We start from the raw sequence: 20,239 nt of genomic DNA, 5'->3' as shown, positions 1-20,239 counted from the left end.
CCGCCTAGAGTCCCCGCCCCGCCCACGCCCCGACCCCCGGCCCCACCCCCGAGCCCCCGCAGCCCCAGAGCCGCCCACGGGCTAGCGACGCCGAACGCGGCCTGGCTACGTTCTCAGCCTGGCCCCGCCCCAACCCTGGCCCCGCCCATGCCCCAGGCTCCTGCCTGGGCTCTGCTCTCGGCCCCGCCCCGCACCCAAGCCCCGGCCCCACCCCCAAACCTCCGCAGCCCCCGAGCCCCGGCCCCGCCCCTGAGCCGCCCACGGGGTAGCGATGGCGCACTTGGCCTGGAGACTTGCACAGCGTTGGTGTCCGAGGTAAGCTTGGAGCCCCGGCCTCCCGGCCCAAGGTCGCCCGCAGGATACCGCTGTCCAGGCGAAGGTCGTGGCCGTTGGAAGACCCTCCTTCCCTATTGTCTAGGTGGCAACAGGACTTTCTTTGCTGGTTTTCCAGCGAGGCAGTACTAAAAGATAACCACCTCACTCGCGCGCCCTCCTGCACCGATGGGCCCAGAGGGGTCAGGATGGGCGCGTCGGAATGTCAGGGCTGTGGTTCTCTGTCCGCAGTCGCCGAGGTCTCCGCCTGCGTTCGCGCACGCTCCCATCCTCCGGGGACCGGACTCCGGGCGGGTGAGCCGCCCCAGCTGGGCACGGTGGTTCCCCGGACACCCGGGCCTGCACTTCCCAGCCGGGCTGCCTCTGGGGTGCAAAGCGTTGCTTGCTAAAAGCGAGGTAAACGCAAGCCGTTACCACTCGTGTGGACTTAACACTCTTTGCTCTTTGGAGAACTCGTATGCTGTAAAGTGAAATGGCCGGGTACGCAGTAACGGCCAAGAAGCACGCTCCACCTCCCTGGGGTCCCGGGAACCCCGCACGAATCTGTGTGTAGGGAACAAAACCGAAACACGGTGGTGCCCTTGATAGTGGTAACATTATTAGTGATTTTCCCGACCTTATGTATTTCTTAAATGGTCGTGTTTTTGCTAATTGTTTTTAAAACTCACGCTTTATTTAAAAATAAATAAATTTGTTCCACATTTTGTGGAAACTTGTACGTTTCTTCTTTTTGTGGACATTTTAAATTTTTCTTTCGTTTTCTACTTGGAATTTGCCATATAAGATGCAGTTTTTCCCTTTACAGAAAATCATTTTAATATAAAACTTACCTTAGGCTGATCTTACTGAATCAGTTACTAATAGTCCAAAGTTTGAACCTAGAGTTCATTGTACCATTTTCGAGTTACATAATTGTGTTTGTGTGTGAGGTTTGGGCTTTGTAACCTGTATTATTTTAGTCATCTTTGATGCCATTAACTCTACTATTCCGGGTCATCGTCGTGAACATCCATTTTTTGCTTTTGGTCTGAGTCCTGTGCATTGAAGTTTGCCACCCCACCCCCGCTCACTATGTGTGCTTAAAAACCTGCTGATCACCCCGCGGTGGTTGCTGTTTCTGCTCTGTTCCTGGCTGGCTAGTTAAACATCCCCACAGAAAGGGGCACGCCTGCTGAGCCTCCTTCACTGACTCCCTTCCACTGCAGGTAGGTTCCCTCCCATCTGCTGAGAAGGCTGTGGCTCTGTCTGGAATGCCAGCAACTGTTCCTATGCCCTTTTGAATATTTCTTGTATATTCACATCCATTCTCCCTTCCTTCCACCTGTGTGTATGTTGGAAACCGGTTTTCCAGCAAAGAGACAAGAATTGACCTGATATGGTTTATGGCTTATCAGTGAGTGCAGAGGCTGTTTCAGGACTTTGGGACACGTTACAAAATTCTGTGCACTTTAGCTTTTTGGTCTCTTGCTGTTCACTGTCTTGCATGCGCTTCACTTCTTGCTTTTGGCAAAATTTACATGGTATTCCTGTTCTGGCTGTTTTTATCTTAAATTGCTTACAAATACTTCCCTGGATGGTTGGTTATTTACTTTTCCTTTTATTTAAAGTTAGTACTGTTAGCTTCCGTATTGAGTTACTATCTTGGAATCCTTACAGCCAATTATTTGCAGCCAGTTTGCTGAGGCAAGTATAAAGAAAATATGGACAAACATGGCATTTTAGTATGTATGGGCTGGGAACAATTAGAAATCAGGCTGCAGAAATGTGAGGGTTGGGAACAAATAGAAATCAGTCTGCCTAATTGTAGTTCTCTGCAGGTCATTAGTTTCCCAGTAGTTCAGCTGCACCTGAATAGAACAGCAATGAGAGCCAGTCAGAAGGACTTTGAAAATGCAATGAGTCAAGTGAAACTCTTGAAGAAGGATCCAGGAAATGAAGTGAAGCTAAAACTCTACGCACTGTATAAGCAGGTAAATGCCTACGGTCTGACATTTAAATAATTTTGGGCAAATGACTCCTTAAGTAGATAAACTGTGTGTTTACTAAAATGTAGCCTTAATATTTTGGGTTTGTCTTGCTCCCTCTTAAGTGTGTGTGTGTGTGTGTATATATATCTATGTATATGTATATGTGCACAAGTTTTTTAATATTAGACCTTGAAATATTATCAAGGCACAAAGTGCCTCAGTGTCACGCCAGAGTAAAAGAGACTTACGAGATACAATATTCACATTTGTAGACCTTATTTAGCTCTTGATTAGAATAAATCAATTGAAAAAGGTATTTTTAAGATAATTGGGGAAGTTTTGAATAAGGTCAGAGTGTTAGAAGATACCTAGATATCATTGTTAATGGTGTCAAGGTTATATAAGAAAATGTTGATATTTTTAAGAAGTGCATACTAAAGGATATAGGGGTGAAACCGAATGGATAGTTGAAGTTCTCTAAGCAAAAAAAGAAAGAAAAAGATAGATGAGGCCAGGCACGGTGGCTCACTTCTGTAATCCCAGCACTTTGAGAGGCTGAGGTGGGCAGATCCCTTAAGGTCAGGAGTTTGAGACCAGCCTGGCCAACATGGTTAAACCTCGTCTCTACTAAAAATACAAAAATTAGCTGGACGTAGTGGTGTGCACCTGTAATCCCAGCTACTTGGGAAGCTGAGGCAGGAGAATCGCTTGAATCAGGTTGCAGTGAGCCAAGATTGCGCCACTACACTCCAGCCTGAGTGACAGAGCAAAACTCTGTCAAAAAAAGAAAAAAAGAAGAGAGAGAGAGAGATGAAGCAAGTAAGGCAATTTGATCGTTGTTGAACCTGGATGATGGGTATTGGGAATTCATTATCGTATTCTACTTTGGTATGTTTGGAAATGTTTATAACAAAATTTAAAACCTAAAGCTTTGAAGTTTCAATGCCAAAGACTTCCCCGACGTATCTGCCTCTCTGGGCTCCTGTGTTACCTGTTTTTCTGTGCTATGATGGGTATGAGCTTCTCTTTCATATGGGTGTGTACAGTAAAAAATTTAACCTTGTCCCAAAGGACGTGTGGCTTTGTCCTTGGCTTCTGGGAAGGGAATCTCTAAAGCCTGACAGGAGTGTCTTTATTTGCCTGGATTGTCTTAACAATGTGATTTAGGGTGGGGGCTTCAGGTTATACGGTCAGGCACAGGTGATGGACCCCACTGAAAACTCTGGACACTGAGACTGGATGAGCTGAGCGTCTCTGGTTGGCAGGACTCCCTGTCACATCAGTTCGGGGAGAGGTGCCCTGTCCTGACTCCATGGGGAAAGGACAGTGGAAACTCCACGTTTGCTACTGCCCCAATCCTCCATCCCTTGGATGATTCTCATCTCTGTCCTTTCCCTTAATAAACTACTAACTGTGCGTTTAACAACTTGCAGTGAGTTCTGGGTGTCTTTCTAGTAAATTATTGCACTTGAGGGTGGTCTTGGGCGCCCTCCAGCCTTGCAGTCGGTGGTAGCATTGAGGACAGTCAGGAGACAAGGGCAAGCCCTTATGCTGTGGGCTGTGTTCCCTCTAACTTCTACGTTGGCTAACTCTTGCCAGATGACACTATCTCTATCTAAAGAAATTCATAGCCTCCTTTACTGCCTTTTTCTTTTTCTTTTTTTGAGACAGTTTTGCTTTGTCACCCAGGGTGGAGTGCAGTGGCACCATCTCAGCTCACTGCAACCTCCACCTCCCAGGTTCAAGCAATCCTCCTGCCTCAGCCTCCTGAGTAGCTGGAATTACAGGAACTCGCCACCATGCCTGGCTAATTTTTGTATTTTTAGTAGAGATGGGGTTTCACCATATTGGTCAGGCTGGTCTCGAACTCCTGACCTCAGGTGATCCACCCACCTCCGCCTCCCAAAGTGTTGGGATTACAGGTGTGAGCCTCCCGGCCTGTTTTCCAAAGACTCTTTCTTCTTTCCTCTTTTAGCTAACTGTATTATAAAATTTTAAAATTTTAAGTGGAATTTTAAATTGCCATTTCTGAAAAGTAGCTGAATGGGATATAATTATTCATCTCAAAATACCCACTCCGTCTAGCCTCAAAAATAAAATTTAATTCCTTTTTGCATTTTACTTACATGTTTTTCAGTTAAGTTTCCTAAGAATCAGTGGCTCTGACAGCCCCACCCTAGCCCCTCAGCTGCAGTTTCGTTGCCCAGGTACCAAAAGTCCACCACTGAATTCGTGGTGTCTTTTCGTACCTTTAGATGGGCTTTTGGAATCTGCTATCGGTTTCCAAATATTTGTTGACTAGTTCCTTTTAAAGATTGTTTGCTTGAATATTTTGATTGTTTGTGGAAAATATGATTACCAATATAAAACTAATGAATCATTAGATTTTTTTAGAAAGTACTTCCCCAAAACCTTTATTTTCATAGACAGGCAGTTATTTATTTCCAGTCTTTTTTCTGTTGTTTGTGCATTTTTGGCAATAACACCAAAAAGACTGGAGGGGAGAATTCAGATCAATTTACATACCCTGTGAAAGGATTTGGGGGAGGCATTCATGCGCCTGTGGATTTTATGGGTCTTAAATATTTAGGGGTCCAGTTTACATGGTCACTTGACTATATTGCCCCTCTCCTTTTCACAGGCCACTGAAGGACCTTGTAACATGCCCAAACCAGGTGTATTTGACTTGATCAACAAGGCCAAATGGGATGCATGGAATGCCCTTGGCAGCCTGCCCAAGGTGAATTTACTAGTTACTCTGCTTTTATTTGCTGTCATTCTAAAGAAGTTTGGTGCTTCTCATTAAGCCATTATAAATGGAGCCTTCAAGATCTTGATGTGCTTCTATTCTTTCTTCATTGCAAGATGCTAGTTATTAGTCTAGTAACTTTCTCAACGTGCTTATTCATTGACCATGGGCTGAGGCTGTTTGTCATCTTCCATTCAGGAAACTGCCAGGCAGAACTATGTGGATTTGGTGTCCAGTTTGAGTTCTTCATTGGAATCCTCTAGTCAGGTGGAGCCTGGAACAGACAGGAAATCAACTGGGTATGAAACTCTGATGGTGACCTCCGAAGACGGCATCACAAAGATCATGTTAAACCGGCCCACAAAGAAAAATGCCCTGAACGTGGAGGTAATGTTACCTGCCCTCGGAGTTTGTCCTGTTTTTCTTTTCTTCTTCTATGTGTTTCACGCAAAAGCTGTAGAGTTTCAGCATCATTCCTATTTTATGGTATGTCTTGTTTGATTTGTGCAGGAAGGTTGGTAATTGTGGCTACTTCATACAACAGAGTCGAGCGTTCATTGTTTAGAGTTTGTGAACTTCAGGTGGGTTCTGATATACCCAAAAGGCACCGTGATTTTCCTAATGATGGAAGCACAAATAAATTAATATAAATGAAACATGTTGCTGTGAGAGAATTCGCATAGAAGCCATCTATGTTGGTGTAGACTGCTCCCAGGGGTATCTTCATGTCACTTAGACGTGAAAGTCAGTCTTTCTGCTTGCATGGGGGCTTCCTTTTTTACAAGTATAGGGAGAAAGGAGAGAAGGACTTTATCTTAAATCATTACCCAACTCGGCTTTAAAGTAGCTGCTTCACTTGGCAACTTCAGTCTTTGAATCTCGCATTGAACTAGAATGATAATAAAATAACCACTTTAGCCCCTTCTCCTTGAAAAAAATTATAGGGAATTAATTGGATGCTTGGTGCTCCACTGGGACTAAAATTTGAGAGGACTATGGCTGTTGGGTCAGTAACCTCCATTGTGGCAGAAAGAGCATACTGACTTTAAAATCATCTTCAGCATTTCCTGAAGTGGGATATATGTCATTCAACTCATAAAGCATTTAATGCTCAAACTTTATTTCCACTTTGCCCTGACTCATTTCTCTACAGCTATGGTAATAACAGCTACTCTGTACAGAGTGCCTAATGAGTGCCAGCACTCTCCACACAGACATTTATTTAATCCTCACAAGGAGCCTACTGTTATCATGTCTTAATAATAAGATAATTAGATTAAGAAGTAACTTGCTCAAGTTCACATAACAAATAAGCAGCAAAACCTAAATTGAAACCCTGATAGCCAGTCGTGGTGGCTCACCCCTGTAATCCCAGCACTCTGGGAGGCCAAGGTGGGCAGATCATTTGAGGTCAAGAGTTCAAGACCAGCCTGGCCAACATGGTGAAACCCCATCTCTACTGAAAATACAAAAAATTAGCTGGGCGTGGTGGTGTGCGCCTGTAGTCCCAGCTACTGGGGAGGCTGGGGCAGGAGAATCTCTTGAACTGGGGAGGTGGTGGTTGAGCTGAGATCACGCTATTGAACTCTAGCCTGGGCCTCGCAGTGAGACTCCATCGCAAAAAAAAAAAAAAAAAAGAAACCCTGATAATCCATCTTCTAATCCTGGACTCACCAGTTGCCCTGCTGTGTTGTGTTATAACTATAATAATGATGGAGTGAGTTCCTTATCACTTCCCTCAGGAGAAATGCTTAGATGCTTATTTATGTACAGTCATCCCTTGGTATCTGATGGGGATTGGTTCCAGGACCTCCTTATGGACACCAAAATCCGCGGAACCTGTAGTCCCCCATAAAAAGGCGTAATATTTGCATATAACCTCTATATACACTTTCATATACTTTAAATCATCTCTAGAGTACTTATAATACTGCATACAATGTAAATGCTCTATTAAAATAGTTGTTATACCTTATTGTTTAGGGACTAATGATAAGAGAAGAAGTCTGTACATGTTCAGTATAGACACAGAATTGTTTTCTAGATATTTTTGATCTGTGATTGGTTGAATCTATGGATGTGGAACCCATGGATACAGAGGGCCAGCTGTTTTATGTGAAGTCCATGTTTCTTTTGCAGTATATTTGTATCTATGAGTATCCACCCTCTTCATTCTTTCCCACACTGAAATCTCATCTAAGGTTGAAATTGCACCTGTTTTAAATGCATTAAAAGCTATGTAGTTGCATGTCCAAGATTTTCAGAAATGTTGCTGATTTAAAATTTTGAGGCCCCTTCCTTGAATACCATTACAGTGTCTTGAAAATTCCAGCCAGACACTTCCCAGACTGCCAGGGGCTTCCTTGAGGTCACAACAGAGACGTTGCTTTGTAGAAAGTTTTCTCTGACCACCTCTCTCTCTGCCCTCTCTAGATAGGCCTCAGCACCTCCTCTGAGTTCCCTGCTGCTTCAGGCTTTGCACCCCCCTCCTCATTTCAATATGATAGTCCTCTGTTAATTCCAAAAGCTCAAGGACTATTTCTTTCTCGTTCCCTTTTGGAAAAAAAGTGGTTTATAGCCGGCAGCTCTTACCATAGCACCAGGTACATAATATGCACCAAGTAATTGTAAAAGGAATGAAAATTCTTTCAGGTGTATCGGTCCACCTTTTTTGGTTGTAAAATACAGCCAAAATAAATGTTAGGCACTTTGCTGAGAGCAGGCTTCCAGCCTGACATTTAGTGAATCCATTGGTGGATGAGTCCTGTGTTCACAGTTCTTTTCTTTTCCTTGTCTTCCCATTACACAGATGTACCATGAAATTATGCATGCACTTAAAGCCGCCAGCAAGGATGACTCAGCCATCACTGTTTTAACAGGTAAGAGATTTTCTCAGACATCCTACTTAAATTCCTATTTTGAGGGACGTCTTAATAGATAGGAAATTGAGTTAAAAAGCTCTGAGAGCCGGGGGCCGAGGCGGATGGCTCACGAGATCAGGAGTTCGAGACCAGCCCGACTAACATGGTGAAACTCCATCTCTGCTAAAAATACAAAAATTAGCCAAGCGTGATGGCACACACCTGCAGTCCCAGCTACTGAGGAGGCTGAGGCAGGAGAATCACTTGAACCCGGAAGGTGGAGGTTGCAGTGAGCTGAGATCGCGAACCACTTTTTTTCCAAAAGGGAACAAGAAAGAAATATTCCTGGAGCTTTTGGAATTAACAGAGGACTATCATGTTCAAAAGAGGAGGAGGGTAGAAAGTACGAAGCAGCAGGGAACTCAGAGGAGGTGCTGAGGCTTATCTAGTGTGGGCAGAGTAGGAGGTGGTCAGAGTACTGCACTCCAGCCTGGGCAACAGAGCAAGACTCTGTCTCAAAAAAAAATAAATAATTAAAACTCTAAGTTCTTTTCCAGTACTGTCATACTCTGATTTATAAATATACAAAAAATATTTTTAAAAACCCACAGATACCCACTTCTTTGCAATTACCCAACATAAATTAAGACACATAATGTCCACAAAAAGACTTTACAGGCGCACTCATGGTAACCTGATTTATAACTGCCAAAACCAGAAAACAACTCAAATGTTCAAAAACACATGGATAAGTAAACAAATTGTTGACTATTTGTACAATGGAGTACTCAGCAATCAAATAGAATAAATGATACAAGAATATGGATGCATCTTTAAAACGCAGTTCAGCAAAATAAAGACAGGAGTTTACATATTTGTATGAGTCCATTTGTAGAAAGGTCTACAGTAGGCAGAAGTTCTTCTCTGTGGAAATTGAAGTCAGAAAGTGATTGCCTTGGAGCAGGTGGGATGGGATGGCTAGAAAGGAGCCTACGGGAAACTTCTGGGGTGATGGAGATGTTCTGTATCTTGTTTTGGATGGTGATCTTGTGGGTATTTAAAAATATTAAAACAACTAAGTGAACAATTAAGAACTGGTTGTTTTATTATATATAAATTATACTTTAATTAAACACACACACTCAGAAGCACACTTTCAATGGCTCTTAGAATAAAGGAAAAACTTCCTCATGGGATCTACAAAGCACCGTCAGGTCTATTCTGCCAGTGCACACCCTGCACCAGCTTCCCCCTGGCTTTCTCTGAGTCAGCTACAGTGGCTCTTATTTCATCTACACTGGGGATAACCTCTCCGAAGAGCCTTTGCACAGATCTCCATTCAGTTGTCCCTTCCTTAGGAAAGTTCTTTCCTGAAGTCCCTGATTAGACCAACCCTCCTGGTACATACCCTCATTTCATGATGCACCTCTCCTCTATTTCAACAGTGGCATTAGCTACATTTATCTGTGTGTTTTTATAGATCAGTGTCCAGTGTACTCACTAGTTTGTAAGTTAGGGCAGGAACCATCGCTGGTTCTCCAGTGTATTTCCCGTGCCTAACCATAGAGTTTTGCATGCAGTAGATACTGAAGAATTATAGGATGAATGAATGAGGGATCTGTTGATTTTCTTACTTATAGGAAATGGTGACTATTACAGTAGTGGGAATGACCTGACTAACTTCACTGATATTCCCCCTGGTGGAGTAGAGGAGAAAGCTAAAAATGGTGCCATCTTACTGAGGTAAGAGTAACTGACCTTCCTGTGATCCCAGAGCGCCCGTTCTTAGTCATCAAAGTGGTATTTAGTTGAGCAAAAGTGAAATATCTACTTCTCTGTGTCAGTGCAGTTAATTGTGACTTTGGACAAGCATATTTCTCTAAACTGCCTCCATCCATAGGTGGGCATTCATTCTCTGTCTTTGACCTCTGTTACCTGTTCATCCTGCTGGTCTCATAATATTTGACTGGAAAACATAAAAGTGAGCTATAGTTGTAAACAAAATTATCTTGCATTGAGGTAGAGGAATGTGGCAAATTCTCATCCAGCCAGCGGAATGGGCGAATTCCATGAATTCATTTCCATGAAAGTAGGAGACTCAGAGGAGTCTTACAAAACACAGGAGGACGTCATGAAGGCTTTCCTCTTTTTTCCTGCCAAATCTGTCATTGCCACTTGCTGTGATATTGCAGCGTGTGCTCAGTCACCCAACCTCATCTCTAAGACTGCGGCTGGTTTACAGCCCTGAACTCGCGGTCCAGAATACAGGATTCAAACCAGGGCTGACCCGTAGGTCTCTCTGGTTGGTCTTCCATCCACTGCCATTCAAATGGATGCCCTGGATGAATCCGGTGCGGAAGATCAGGGAAGTGGCAGGACAGGGAGGCGCTGCCGGTGGTGGCAGTGGAAATACCCAGCCTGACAAAAGGTTTTATCTCAGAGTCAGACCGTCTTGCCCATGCTTCAGTCATGCTGCTTTGGCACATTTCATGATTTTGTGTTTCCATTTCTGTAGGGAATTTGTGGGCTGTTTTATAGATTTTCCTAAGCCTCTGATTGCAGTGGTCAATGGTCCAGCTGTGGGCATCTCCGTCACCCTCCTTGGGTTATTCGATGCCGTGTATGCATCTGACAGGGTAAGTCAGCTCTCAGAAAGCAAGAGGTCAGGCAAGCAGCGCGAGACGGTAGCCTTTGAATCCTCCTTCAGCGTTGCCAGTCATAAGCAGGTTACATGTTGTTTGTGGTAGAATTAACTGAATTTAGATTTTTCCCAAAGCATTAGTCTAATTTGACTGATTTTATTTTTCTTTCATTATTAACTTGCATTTTGTTGTAAACATTGTTCCAACTCTGATTGTTCTAGATTCTAATCAAGTTCCACAACAGGTATTCAAGTTTTCATGTTACTCTGAAATATTCAGGAGACACTTGAAAATTTGTTATGGGAGGGAGGAACAGCATCTTTGCAGGTTGTGCAAGGGATTATTTAATCCTTTTTACTGAGTAAATGGATTTAGAATTTTAGAATGAGAAGGAACTGTGAGCATTATCTACTCTCACTCCCTTTGCAGATAAGAAAACTGAAGCTCTGAGAAATTCCTTGCCCAGAACACAATTCAGCCTCGTGTTCACCATTGCATTATATAGATTTTAGTTTTTAGTTTTACTATAGTAGTAATATATATGTCATAGTGGAAAATAAAATTTTGAAAGATATGAAAAAGTACCAAGAAAAGCTACAAGGTAAAAATCACTCCTTATTTTACCACCTAGAGATAACCAGTCCTAACATTTGGGTTATTAACTTATCTTGTTTAACCAGCCCCTGCCTGCTGGAACCCTAGGCTGTTTCCAATTTTTATCATTACAAGCACCTAATAACCACCTTTAGGGCATCAGATTGTTCCAGTGACTTATGCTTATGTGATGGTAAAATGTGCTGATTACAGCCTTCTAGGAAACATGGTTTTTACCACTGAAGAGATTTCTAGTTTTGTCCAGAGGTATTTTCCCCACTGATACACAGGACCATATAATAGCATCCTTAATTCTTTGAGTTTTCTTTTGCTGGATTCCATTGAACCAGATTGGATGTATTGACAGACCTAATTCTTACGAATAATTTTCCTGCAAAAAACAGCAAATGAGATTCTAGGTGCCAGGCTGCCCAACCTTTGTAGGTAGAGGTTTCTGTTCAAAGGCAGAAATCAATGTCTTTGTTCACAGTCTTGTGTTAGATGACTGATTAGTCATCGACCTGCTTTTAACAGGGACTGGGTCAATAGTTCCTGACCTAAAATTGGGGATCTCTTTCTTTAATACTTGGAGGGCAAATATTGTATTTGAATCTTGTTCTGATTCTCCCACTGAATTGAAAATTACTTTCAATATACATCTTTTTTTTTTTTAAGAGATGGAAGTCTCAGTCTGTCACCCAAGCTGGAGTGCAGCGACATGATCTTGGCTCACTGCAACCACCACCTACGGGCTTCAAGCGATTCTCCCACTCAGCCTCCTGAGCAGCTGGGATTACAGGTTCACGCCGCCACAACCAGCTAATTTTTTTGTATTTTTAGTAGAGACAGGGTTTCACCGTGTTGGCCAGGCTGGTCTCGAACTCCTGACCTCAAGTGATTCGCCCGCCTTGGCCTCCCGAAATGCTGGGAGTACAGGTGTGAAGCACCGAGCCTGGCCTACGTCGTCCTTTTAAAAATTTTGATGACTTCCATCTTATGATATAAATTATAATAAATGTTGAAATCAGAGAAGATATATACACAATATATATAAAACGTATCTAGTCTATATATTATAATGTATATTGCATATGTATATTAAATGTTAAAAAATTTGGCCAAAAGTAAAATTTATTTGTCAAATAGTATCTGCTGATAAAAGTTTACCCAATCTAATAAACCAAGCATCAATTTAAAATAAAGGAAATTGAGGTGGGCAGATCACCTGAGGTCAGGAGTTGAAGACCAGCCTGGCCAACATTGTGAAACACCATCTCTACTAAAAATATAAAAATTAGCAGGGCTTGGTGGCGGGTGTCTGTAAGCCCAGCTACATTGGAGGCTGAGGCAGGAGAATTGCTTGAACCCAGGAGGTAGAGGTTGCAGTGAGCCGAGATCGTACCACAGCATTCCAAGCTGGGTGACAGAGCGCGACCCCATCTCAAAAAAATATATAAGTAAAAAATAAATAAACTAATGGAAATATGCTAAAGGAAAAGGCTGTAGAAAAAAATCGTTTTATAGGATTTATCATTATTGGCTTCAAGAATAAATATATTAAATGATGGGTTAATATTTAACCCATATAACCAAAATATTAATTAGTACATTTTATCTATTTTGTACTGTGGGCAATCGTTACTAATGCCTATTAGCTCTGTCAGCAAATGATACATTTCCTGTATGAGTTAAGAAAAAGGTAGAAATCATAACAATGATAAATCTTTGGTCACTGTTTAGGCACTCTGTTACATGCATTGTATTTATTATAAGTATACGCATACATGCATACATATTCACATAATGTACAGAGCAGCCCTATGAAAGAAGGACTTGGCTGGGTGCAGTGGCTCACACCTGTAATCCCGGCACTTTAGGAGGCCAAGGCAAGTGGATCACCTGAGGTCGGGAGTTCAAGACCAGCCTGGCCAATGTGGTGAAACCCCATCTCTACTAAAAATACAAAAATTAGCCAGGCGTGGTGGTGGGCGCCTATAGTCCCAGCTACTTGGGAGGCTGAGGCAAGAGAATTGCTTCAACCCAGGAGGCAGAGGTGGCAGTGAACTAAGATCACATCACTGCACTCAAGGCTGGGCAACAGAGTGAGACCCTGTCTATAAAAACAAACATTCTCCTCCAATGTGGCAAAAATAATTTTTACAGTCTAGGCTGGGCATGGTGGCTGATGCCTGTAATCTCAGCATTTTGGGAGGCCAAGGCAAGTGTATCACTTGAGGTCAGGAGTTTGAGGCCAGCCTGGCCAACATGGTGAAGCCCCTAAAACTACAAAAATGAGCTGGGTGTCATGGCACATGCCTGTAATTCCAACTACTCAGGAGGCAGAAGCAGGAGAATCGCTTGAACCCGGGAGACAAGAGGTTGCGGTGAGCCGAGATTGTGCCACTGCACTCAAGGCTGGGCGACAAAGTGAGACTCCATCTCAAAAAAAGAAGGATTGGTTCCCATTTTACAAATGAGAAAACTGTGGCCCAGAGAGGGTAAGAAACCTTCCCAAAGTCACTAAGTAGTCTGATGCCAGAGCCTAAACCCTTAACTCCATCTTCTGCTCTCTTTCTGAAAATAAGCATTTTAAATGCTGCTTATTGGCAACTTTGCATGTACCTGTTTGTGTCCCTTTAGCTGTTGTTGGCAGTTTTCTCAGTTTCCTGCTTACATTCCTTAGGCTGTGTCTTCTGGGTACATTTTTTTGAATAAGTTTTCTTTTGGATAAAAAAAGAAGATACATGACATTAACAAACTTTTAAAAATATTTTGATTTTTTGATTATTTTTATTTATATGCTGCATAGCATACATTATAGATTTATATCTTCTAACAATTATGCATTAAAAATAACACCGTGTCTGGTTATAGGAAATGAAATCTAAATGTTCTTAGTATTGAAGTTAGATAAAATTTAGATACATATGGCCAAATTATGAAGTTAAATATGAAAATTTAGATAAATTTAGATATTCTTATCATCTGAATACATATTATAAATTTTAAATTAACATTCTTTCATAATTTCAAATTTACTTTCATAATTTACTTACAAAAATGTTTCTTAAATGTAAAAAAACGAAAAAAACTAAAAATGACTATATACTAAATAAGCAATATTGAATTAATTCCAGTAGTTAAAGCCAATCAAAAAACCACTGGGGCAAAATTAAGACAAATGACAGATTGAGGAAACAGTTTTTCAACTCATGTAACAAAAGCTGATCTCTCTACAGTACTTTTTAAAGTTTGTCTATAAAGCTAAAATAAAAATGGGCAATGGTGAGGAATGAATAGGTTAGACAAAATGAAATGTAAAGGGCTATTAAAACCATATGAGAGAAATCATTGAGAAAATGAAAAGATAAGCCACAGACCAGGAGAAAAGATTTGCCTGAAACCACAGAGCAGGAAAAAAGATTTGCCTGATGCTCTAATAAAGACTTGCAACCTGAATGTGTATCTTACAACTATATAATAAGAAAGTAAACAGCCTAACTTAAAAAATAGTGGACAAAATATCTTAACAGTTGCTTCACCAAAGAAAATATACATATGTCTAATAAGTACATGGTAAAAGACTTCATACCATTAATGGTTAGGGACACGTAAATTAAAACCACAGTGAGACCCCACTACACACTTACTAGCATGGTTAAAATGAAGAAGACTTTTAATAACTAGGTTTGGTGAGGATGTAGAGCAGTTGGAACTTTCATACATTGCTGGTGGGAATGTCAAATGGTACAACCACTCTAGAAAACAGTTTAGCAGCTTCTAAGCTAAATATACATTTACCACACAGCCCAGCCATTCCACCACTTAGGTATTTACCTGTGATTGCAAACACTCAGTTTTCACCCAGTGACCTGTACACAAGTGTTCCTAACTACCTTTTTGTTAAAATTATCTGAACATTTTTATTTTTTAATTTTTTTTTCAGTTTCATTGAGGTATAATTGACAAATAAGAATTGTACAGTCAGGTGCGGCATGACAACATTTCAGTCAATGACAAACTGCATGTAAAACGGTGGTCCCCTAAGATTGTAACACCATATTTTACTATGCCTTTTTTTTTTTTTTCTCACTCTGTCACCCAGGCTAGAGTGCAGTGGCATGATCTCAGCTCACTGCAGCCTCCTCCTCCCGGGTTCAAGCAATTCTTGTGCCTCAGCCTCCCGAGTAGCTGGGACTTGAGGTGCACACCACCACACCAGGCTAATTTTTGTATTTTTTAGTAGAGATGGGGTTTCACTATGTTGGCCAGGCTGATCTCGAACTCCTGACCTCAAGTGATTTGCCCGCCACCGCCTCCCAAAGTGCTGGGATTACAGGGGTGAGCCACCACACCCGGCCTACCTTTTCTATGTTTGATATATTTAGATACACAAATGCCGTTTGTTATAACTGCCTAGAGTATTAAGTATAATAACATGCTGTCCAAGTTGGTAGCCTGGAAGCAGTAGGCTGTACCACATAGCTAGGTGTGCAGCAGGCTGTAGTGTCCAAGTATATATAAGTGTACTCCATGATGTTGGCACAATGACAAAATTGCCTAATTAGGCATTTCTCAGAACATATCCCCATTGTTAAGCAACACACGACTATGTATATTTAAGGTGTTCAACTTGTTTTTCATGGCAGCCTTCTTCATAGTAGCCTTTCATACATTGCTGGTGGCAATGTGAAATGGTACAACCATTTGAATACTAGAAACAACACCAATGGCATTAACTGGTGAATGATAAACGTATTATTGTGGCTCCATACAAAGGAATACTACTCAGCAATAGCAAGGAACAAACTACTTATACAACAGCATGGTGACTCTCAGAAGTCAGACTCAAAAGGCTACAGAATATAGGATTCCACTTACACAACATTCTGTAAAAGTCAGAACTGTGGGGACAGAAAACAGATTAGCGGTTGCCTGTGGGTGGGAGGGAGGGACTGACTGCAGAAGGGCCCCGGGAACCTTTCAAGGTGGTTGAAATGTTCCACATCTCAATAGCAGTGGTGGCTACATACGTCTGTATTTGTTAAAACTCGTCCAACTGTACACTTTTAAATGGTGAATTGTGTGTGCATATTAACCACATAATCTTAATTTTTAAATAAATATTATTAAGTATTGTGAAGTTATAAGCAAATCGTGATTTTTTAAAATAACACATGAAACCAGGCACGGTGGCTCACACCTGTAATCCTAGCACTTTGGGAGGCCGAGGCAGGTTAATCACCTGAGGTCAGAAGTTTGAAACCAGCCGGGCCAACATGGCAAAACCCCGTCTCTACTAAAAATACAAAAATGAGCCAGGCATGGCAGCACATGCCTGTAATCCTAGCTACTTGGGAGGCTGAGGCAGGAGAATCGCTTGAACCTGAGGGGCGGAGGTTGCAGTGAGCCGAGATCACACCACTTCACTGCAGCCTGGGCAGAAGAGCGAAACTCTGTCTCAAAAAAAAACATATCACACATGGAAAGATGGTTTTCTTTTCTCTCCTGCCCCTGCAGGCAACATTTCATACACCATTTAGTCACCTTGGCCAAAGTCCGGAAGGATGCTCCTCTTACACTTTTCCGAAGATAATGAGCCCAGCCAAGGTAACTTTTGGAATGTTTAAAAATAAAATTGTATGGGTCTCTCCGTTCTTTCCTTTGCTAATGTGGACAAAAGAGAAGCTAATTATTTGCTCTTCAACTCTAAGAGTTTTACCAGTGGAGGAATCAGGCTATGGGAAGTATCTGCGATGCGGGAAAATTAGACATTCTCTCTGCAACTCCTGGAACTGGGATCCTCTTTCAGCTGGCTGCTTAGTGCTAGCTGCATTGCAAGCAGCACAACACCTCCGCCTTGCAGCTGTGTGGCATTAGTCCCTTGAAGGACCAGGGCTGTGCCAGCCTCCCTTGGTCCCCTGAGTTTGGAGGCCACTCGGTTCCTTTATGGATGACCAGTGTCTCCTAAGGAGAAACATAATGATGTCTTCATTTTCAGAGTTATAGTAAGTACTAACACATGGGAGGTTTTGGGGGCTCACTGCTGCCAGAGCCACTCCCAATCACAGCAGCCCCTCCCTCGGCCTGCCTCACAGGTGTATTCTCTCCCAGGCTGGTTAGGTGGCTGCTCAGGTCTTTCACTGTGTTTGCTTGTGGCCAATGCCCTGTGGCATGACTTAAAGGGGACTGTGACAAGACTAGAAGCTGAGTTATAGGAAAAGGACTTGGCAAATATTCTTCAAGATCTCAAAGTGGGGCAGCGGGAATTAAGCCTGTTTTCATTGCCTATTAGGATTTTGTTAAAAACGTGTATGTTTTTACTCTCATTAGGCTATCACAGACCCTGAATTGAACTTGGGAAGGGGGCAGAACTGACTCTACAAGTCTTAGAGCATTTAACTAATTAGAGCATTCTTTGGCCGGGTGCAGTGGCTCACACCCGTAATCCTAGCACTTTGGGAGGCCGAGGCTGGTGGATCACTTGAGATCAGGAGTTCAAGACCAGCCTGGCCAACATAGTGAAACCCCGTCTCTACTAAAAATACAAAAATTAGCCGGGCATGGTGGCGGGCACCTGTAATCCCAGCTACTCAAGAGGCTGAGGCAGGAGAATCATTTGAACTCAGGAGGCGGAGGTTGCAGTGAGCTGAGATCGTGCCACTGCACTCCAGCCTGGGCAATAGAGTGAGACTCTGTCTCAAAAAAAAGAAGAGCATTCCTTTTCTGGAAAAGAAACTGCAAATGTAGAGAGGATATCCACTTAATGTCTTCAGTTTTTCAGAAGCGTAACTGTAAGTCTTTACTTTCCTTCAGTCAAGTAGAACTAATTTGAGTACCAATGCAGGTAAAGAAAACTCTAAGAGCCAGATCACTGGGTAGAGTTTCCAGAGAATGGAATTTTGAAAGTTTCTAAAGGTTGACCCAATGACCGTGATTTTTCTTTCCTTTTTGCCTCTTTAAAATAATAGTTTATAGTATATAAAATGGAAAATCCACAGTTGCTGTGGGTTATAGAATCAAGCATCTGCTTCAGATCATTTCTGCCCTGGGTCCCCTGATCTTGCCCCTCCAACGACGACACACACAGAAGCAGCAGCCCTTACAGACCTTCCTGGGAGCCTGTCTCCGCACACAGTTTGCAAACCATTGCCTGCTGAGGTCATCAGCTTCTCCCTTACTGAGAAATACCAGCAACCTCAAAAGACCATGAGTAGATCTCTCTCAGCCTCCTGAAAGCAGTTAACGGAAGCCTTGTTTTATTAAGTTACTGTCTTAACCTTGCTTCTTGCTTTTCATTTCAGGCAACAGAGATGCTTGTTTTCGGAAAGAAGTTAACAGCAGGAGAAGCGTGTGCTCAAGGACTTGTGACTGAAGTTTTCCCTGACAGCACTTTTCAGAAAGAAGTCTGGACCAGGCTGAAGGCATTTGCAAAGCTTCCCCCAAATGTTAGTATTTATCTTTTACTTCTAAGAACCTTGAAAATGATTTTCTAAGGGAAAAATGTATTTGCCTTCAGCGAATAAGTCATAAAAAACACAAGACACATCTTCAGTTACCTCTAAGCACATCGAAATTTGGGATTAAGAAATAACTGTAGTCATGTTGGAAATACAGTACTGATTTTTACAAAACTTATCAAATAGACCTTCCATTTCTGTGTGAGGACGGAGGGGCAGTTCTGTACGGGGATTACTTGAGCAGGATGCTAGGCAGTATTTGCTGAGCACTTTTACTTTGGAGTCCAGGTGAGAAGCGTGGATTAGCTACTTTAGGAGAGTCTTACTATGTAGCACTTTTGTTTTTATATGTGGTAGTGAGTGAGTGACTGCTTTTATATTCTTGCTATTCAAAATGTAGGCCTGGAACCAGATGCTTGAGCAGCTACCTGAGGCTTTTTGGAAATGTGTTATCACAGGTCTGCCCCACACCTACTGAAGTGATTTATATGCACACTGAATTTCGAGAAGCCCTGTCTTATATTACACATGCAGCTTAAGATTTAACAGCATTAGGGCCAAGAACGGTGGCTCACGCCTGTAGTCTCAGTACTTTGGTAGGCAGAGAAGGGCAGATCACCTGAGGTCAGGAGTGCAAGAACAGCCTGACCAACATGGCAAAACCCATCTCTATTAAAAAAAAAAAAAAATACAAAAATTAGCCAGGCATGGTGGTGGGTGCCTGTAATCCCAGCTGCTGTGGATGCTGAGGCAGGGAGAATTGCTTGAACCAGCGAGGTGGAGGTTGCAGTGAGCCAAGATAGCACCACTGTACTCCAGCCTGGGTGACAGAGTGAGACTCTGTCTCAGAAAAAAAAAAAAAAAAGATTTAACAGGATTCATTAAATGAACATGGGAGAAACAAGAACCAGAATCATAGAATAATCCCACTCCCGTTAGATTAACTTTTTTTTTTTCTTTTTGAGACAGAGTCTCACTCTTGTCACCCAGGCTGGAGTGCAATGGTGCAGTCTCGGATCACTGCAACCTCCGCCTCCCGGGTTCAAGCGATTCTCTTGACTCGGCCTCCTGAGTAGCTGGGATCACAGGCATGTACCATCACAACCATCTCATTTTTGTATTTTTAGTAGAGATGGGATTTCACCACGTTGGCCAGGCTGGCCTTGAACTCCTGACCTCAACTGATCTGCCCGCCTCGGCCTCCCAAAGTGCTGGGATGACAGGCATGAGCCACCACCTCAAGCCTAGATCAACTCTTCACCTTATTGTTGGTTTTGCTTTTCCAGGCCATGAGAATTTCAAAAGAGATAATCAGGAATAGAGAGAAAGAAAAACTACATGCTGTTAATGCTGAAGAATGCAGTGTCCTTCAGGGAAGATGGTTGTCAGATGAATGCATGAATGCGGTGGTGAACTTCTTATCCAGAAAATCAAAACTGTGATGACCACTACAGCGGAGTAAAGCATGTCCAAGGAAGGATGTGCTGTTACCTCTGATTTCTAGTACTTGAACTAAATAAGCTTCATTGTGCCTTTTGCAGTACTAAAATATCAGTGACAATGATGATATGTCACTACAGCCCTGATGAATAAAAATTTTGTAAAACAAGCTTAAGAATTCACATAGGGTTTT

General features: G+C 42.4%; 2 protein-coding genes across 6 annotated transcripts in view; one reads left to right on the top strand and one right to left on the bottom strand.

The window, feature by feature from the left end:
• The first annotated feature begins 229 nt into the window (after positions 1-229).
• Positions 230-20,221, top strand: ECI2 (enoyl-CoA delta isomerase 2). 3 transcript variants are annotated; one of them, XM_003896983.3, is made up of 10 exons: positions 230-315; positions 2,141-2,303; positions 4,942-5,040; positions 5,248-5,436; positions 7,859-7,928; positions 9,551-9,653; positions 10,426-10,546; positions 16,667-16,756; positions 18,451-18,594; positions 19,893-20,221. In XM_003896983.3, the coding sequence occupies exons 1-10, from the start codon at positions 272-274 to the stop codon at positions 20,046-20,048; spliced, it is 1,179 nt and encodes a 392-aa protein (XP_003897032.3). In that variant the 5' UTR covers positions 230-271; the 3' UTR covers positions 20,049-20,221. The 3 variants fall into 3 exon arrangements, with proteins under 3 accessions (XP_003897032.3, XP_009202638.2, XP_009202639.2); XM_009204374.2 differs by having other exon boundaries at positions 234-315; positions 2,151-2,303; XM_009204375.4 differs by lacking the exon at positions 230-315 and adding an exon at positions 355-1,538 and having other exon boundaries at positions 2,151-2,303.
• C6H6orf201 (chromosome 6 C6orf201 homolog) overlaps positions 5,037-20,239 on the bottom strand; it is a 50,869-nt gene continuing 35,666 nt past the window's right edge. The window contains exons 4-6 of one of the 3 annotated variants that reach the window (XR_645643.3): positions 13,769-13,866; positions 5,447-5,667; positions 5,037-5,323 (exon numbers count right to left, since the gene is read on the bottom strand). Coding sequence is in view for 2 of the 3 variants with exons in the window: in XM_017957536.3 (XP_017813025.1) it covers positions 13,783-13,866 (84 nt within the window). In the remaining variant the exon portion in view is untranslated. Of the gene's footprint in view, positions 5,324-5,446; positions 5,668-8,893; positions 8,957-13,767; positions 13,867-20,239 lie in introns of those variants that run through there. The other 2 variants (XM_017957536.3, XM_003896988.3) reach the window with 2 other exon arrangements.

Source organism: Papio anubis, chromosome 6, assembly GCF_008728515.1.
Source record: "Papio anubis isolate 15944 chromosome 6, Panubis1.0, whole genome shotgun sequence".
Classification (NCBI taxonomy): domain Eukaryota; kingdom Metazoa; phylum Chordata; class Mammalia; order Primates; family Cercopithecidae; genus Papio; species Papio anubis.
The sequence above is the reverse complement of the archived record's forward strand: the minus strand, read 5'-3'. Positions and strand labels throughout refer to the sequence as shown.

Coding starts and splice junctions, on each gene's coding strand:
- ECI2 (XM_003896983.3), top strand. CDS start 272: ATGGCGCACTTGGCCTGGAGACTTGCACAGCGTTGGTGTCCGAG. Junction 2,304..4,941: donor TCTACGCACTGTATAAGCAG/GTAAATGCCTAC, acceptor TCCTTTTCACAG/GCCACTGAAGGACCTTGTAA. Junction 5,041..5,247: donor CCCTTGGCAGCCTGCCCAAG/GTGAATTTACTA, acceptor TCTTCCATTCAG/GAAACTGCCAGGCAGAACTA.